At 46.2% G+C, this 4,149-nt stretch overlaps 1 protein-coding gene across 1 annotated transcript in view; it reads right to left on the reverse strand.

The window, feature by feature from the left end:
- Positions 1-2,095, reverse strand: part of areg (amphiregulin) — a 6,861-nt gene extending 4,766 nt beyond the window's left edge. The window contains exons 1-2 of the mRNA XM_049470815.1: positions 840-2,095; positions 46-210 (exon numbers count right to left, since the gene is read on the reverse strand). Coding sequence (XP_049326772.1) covers positions 46-210; positions 840-870 — 196 coding nt within the window. The 5' untranslated portion in view covers positions 871-2,095. The remainder of the gene's footprint in view (positions 1-45; positions 211-839) is intronic.
- Positions 2,096-4,149: the final 2,054 nt, after the last annotated feature.

Here is a 4,149-nt window from a genome sequence, read left to right on the forward strand (position 1 = left end):
TGTGTGTTTGTGTTTGTGTGTGTTTATGTGTGTTTGTGTGTGTACCTCTCAGTAAAGGAGGGGCTGTAAATAAACCTGATGCTCCTTCAGACTCAAGCTCCTCCCCCATAGCACTCTGAAGCTCCTCCCCTGATGATGACATCACAGTCACATGGTCCAACTCAGGTGAGCGGCTCATAGATGAACTTAAAGAGAACACTACACTGAAGGCTACACACACACACACATATAAACACACACACACACACACACACACATATATAAACACACAAACAAACACAGCAGTGGATTTAAATGAAGCTTAGAAGCTTAGAATTCAGAACAGCTAAATAATAATCCCAATACATAATCCTACCCTGATTTTATACATAATAATACTATATATATAAATTCTCCCACAGCTAATCCTCACCCATAATCTCTACCCCAACCCCTCCCCATAAACACCACAGCCAATCCCCACTCATAATCTCTAGCCCAACCCATCTCCATAAACACCACAACTAATTCCCACTCATAATCTCTACCCCAACCCCTCCCCATAAACACCACAACTAATCCCCATTCATAATCTCTACCCCAACCCCTCTCAATAAACACCACAGCTAATCCCCACTCATAATCTCTACCCCAACCCCTCTCGATAAACACCACAGCTAATCCCCACTCATAATCTCTAGCCCAACCCATCTCCATAAACACCACAACTAATCCCCACTCATAATCTCTACCCCAACCCCTCCCCATAAACACCACAACTAATCCCCACTCATAAACTCTACCCCAAGTGTGTGTGTGTGTGTGTTGTGTGTGTGTGTGTGTGTGTGTATTGTACTCACCCAGGTAGAGCAGAGAGTTGAGGAGCTTCATCTCAGTGTTTAGTCTCTTAAACCACCCCTTCTCCTTATATACCCTCCCACTTCCTGTGTGTGTGTGTGTGTGTTAGAGTATGTGTAAAAGTGTTACAGCAGCAATAAAAATCTAATTAACAAGTAAATGAACACTCAGAGTTTATTCATTAACCCAGAGAGAGAGAGTGAGGATATAATGTGTGTGTGTGTGTGTGTGTGTGTGTGAGAGAGAGAGAGAGAGAAAGAGAGAAAGAGAGAGAGAGAGAGATCTGAGTGAAGAATTTTTTTTTTTTCAGGAATAATTTCGTAAAGATTAGCGAGATTTTTGGGTATACGAGAAGAAAACGTCACGTCTGACCCAAAAACAGCCTTCAAAAAACTTCAAAAGAATGACATAGATAATACTGGAACTCAAAACACACACACACACTCACAATATACACACACACATACACACACATTATACACACTATACACACACTTACTCACACTCAGTGTGATGCGAGGTCATGTCTGCTGGTCTGTAATACGGGTGATAATGAGTTTGGTGGGCGAAAGAAAGCTAATGGTCCAGAACTTTCCAAAAATAACCACAAACCAGAACCAGCACGACCCAGTTTACCCTCTTATTAATCCCAGAACCAGCACCGACCCAGTTTACCCTCTTATTAATCCCAGAACCAGCACGACCCAGTTTACCCTCTTATTAATCCCAGAACCAGCACCGACCCAGTTTACCCTTTTATTAATCCCAGAACCAGCACGACCCAGTTTACCCTCTTATTAATCCCAGAACCAGCACCGACCCAGTTTACCCTTTTATTAATCCCAGAACCAGCACGACCCAGTTTACCCTCTTATTAATCCCAGAACCAGCACCGACCCAATTTACCCTTTTATTAATCCCAGAACCAGCACGACCCAGTTTACCCTCTTATTAATCCCAGAACCAGCACCGACCCAGTTTACTCTTTTATTAATCCCAGAACCAGCACCGACCCAGTTTACCCTTTTATTAATCCCAGACTCAAATAATACAACCACCTTTGGGTTTACTCCAACAGTGAGATAGTAAATGGCATGATGAAGAGGAGGAGTGAGATAGTGAATGGGGTGAGAGTGAGTTGAAGAAGGTGAGAGTGGGGTGCTGAAGGTGAGAGTGAGGTGATGAAGGTGAGAGTGGGGTGATGAAGGTGAGAGTGGGGTGATGAAGGTGAGAGTGAGGTGATGAAGGTGAGAGTGGGGTGATGAAGGTGAGAGTGAGGTGATGAAGCTGAGAGTGAGGTGATGAAGGTGAGAGTGGGGTGATGAAGGTGAGAGTGAGGTGATGAAGGTGAGAGTAAGGTGATGAAGGTGAGAGTGGGGTGATGAAGGTGAGAGTGAGGTGATGAAGGTGAGAGTGAGGTGATGAAGGTGAGAGTGAGGTGACGAAGGTGAGAGTAAGGTGATGAAGGTGAGAGTGAGGTGATGAAGGTGAGAGTGAGATGATGAAGGTGAGAGTGAGATGATGAAGGTGAGAGTGGGGTGATGAATGTGAGAGTGAGATGATGAAGGTGAGAGTAAGGTGATGAAGGTGAGAGTGAGGTGATGAAGGTGAGAGTGAGGTGATGAAGGTGAGAGTGGGGTGATGAAGGTGAGAGTAAGGTGATGAATGTGAGAGTGAGATGATGAAGGTGAGAGTAAGGTGATGAAGGTGAGAGTGAGGTGATGAAGGTGAGAGTGAGGTGATGAAGGTGAGAGTGGGGTGATGAAGGTGAGAGTAAGGTGATGAAGGTGAGAGTGAGGTGATGAAGGTGAGAGTGGGGTGATGAAGGTGAGAGTAAGGTGATGAAGGTGAGAGTGGGGTGATGAAGGTGAGAGTGGGGTGATGAAGGTGAGAGTGAATTGATAAAGGTGAGAGTGGGGTGATGAAGGTGAGAGTGAGATGATGAAGGTGAGAGTAAGGTGATGAAGGTGAGAGTAAGGTGATGAAGGTGAGAGTGAGATGATGAAGGTGAGAGTAAGGTGATGAAGGTGAGAGTAAGGTGATGAAGGTGAGAGTGGGGTGCTGAAGGTGAGAGTGAGGTGATGAAGGTGAGAGTGAGGTGATGAAGGTGAGAGTGGGGTGATGAAGGTGAGAGTAGGGTGATGAAGGTGAGAGTAAGGTGATGAAGGTGAGAGTGGGGTGCTGAAGGTGAGAGTGAGGTGATGAAGGTGAGAGTGAGGTGATGAAGGTGAGAGTGAGTTGATGAAGGTGAGAGTGGGGTGATGAAGGTGAGAGTGGGGTGATGAAGGTGAGAGTGAGGTGATAAAGGTGAGAGTGGGGTGATGAATGTGAGAGTGAGATGATGAAGGTGAGAGTAAGGTGATGAAGGTGAGAGTGAGGTGATGAAGGTGAGAGTGAGGTGATGAAGGTGAGAGTGGGGTGATGAAGGTGAGAGTGGGGTGATGAAGGTGAGAGTGAGGTGATAAAGGTGAGAGTGGGGTGATGAATGTGAGAGTGAGATGATGAAGGTGAGAGTGAGGTGATGAAGGTGAGAGTGAGGTGATGAAGGTGAGAGTGGGGTGATGAAGGTGAGAGTGGGGTGATGAAGGTGAGAGTGAGGTGATAAAGGTGAGAGTGGGGTGATGAAGGTGAGAGTGAGATGATGAAGGTGAGAGTAAGGTGATGAAGGTTAGAGTGGGGTGCTGAAGGTGAGAGTGAGATGATGAAGGTGAGAGTAAGGTGATGAAGGTGAGAGTGAGGTGATGAAGGTGAGAGTGGGGTGATGAAGGTGAGAGTGGGGTGATGAAGGTGAGAGTAAGGTGATGAAGGTGAGAGTGGGGTGATGAAGGTGAGAGTGAGGTGATGAAGGTGAGAGTGAGGTGATAAAGGTGAGAGTAAGGTGATGAAGGTGAGAGTAAGGTGATGAAGGTGAGAGTGAGATGATGAAGGTGAGAGTGAGGTGATGAAGGTGAGAGTAAGGTGATGAAGGTGAGAGTAAGGTGATGAAGGTGAGAGTGAGTTGATGAAGGTGAGAGTGAGGTGATGAAGATGAGAGTGGGGTGATGAAGGTGAGAGTAAGGTGATGAAGATGAGAGTGAGGTGATGAAGGTGAGAGTGGGGTGATGAAGGTGAGAGTGAGATGATGAAGGTGAGAGTGAGGTGATGAAGGTGAGAGTAAGGTGATGAAGGTGAGAGTGGGGTGATGAAGGTGAGAGTGAGGTGATGGTGAGAGTGAGGTGATAAAGGTGAGAGTGAGGTGATGAAGGTGAGAGTGAGTTGATGAAGGTGAGAGTGAGGTGATGAAGATGAGAGTGGGGTGATGAAGGTGAGAGT

This window comes from Astyanax mexicanus, chromosome 22 (assembly GCF_023375975.1).
Source record: "Astyanax mexicanus isolate ESR-SI-001 chromosome 22, AstMex3_surface, whole genome shotgun sequence".
Classification (NCBI taxonomy): Eukaryota; Metazoa; Chordata; class Actinopteri; order Characiformes; family Acestrorhamphidae; genus Astyanax; species Astyanax mexicanus.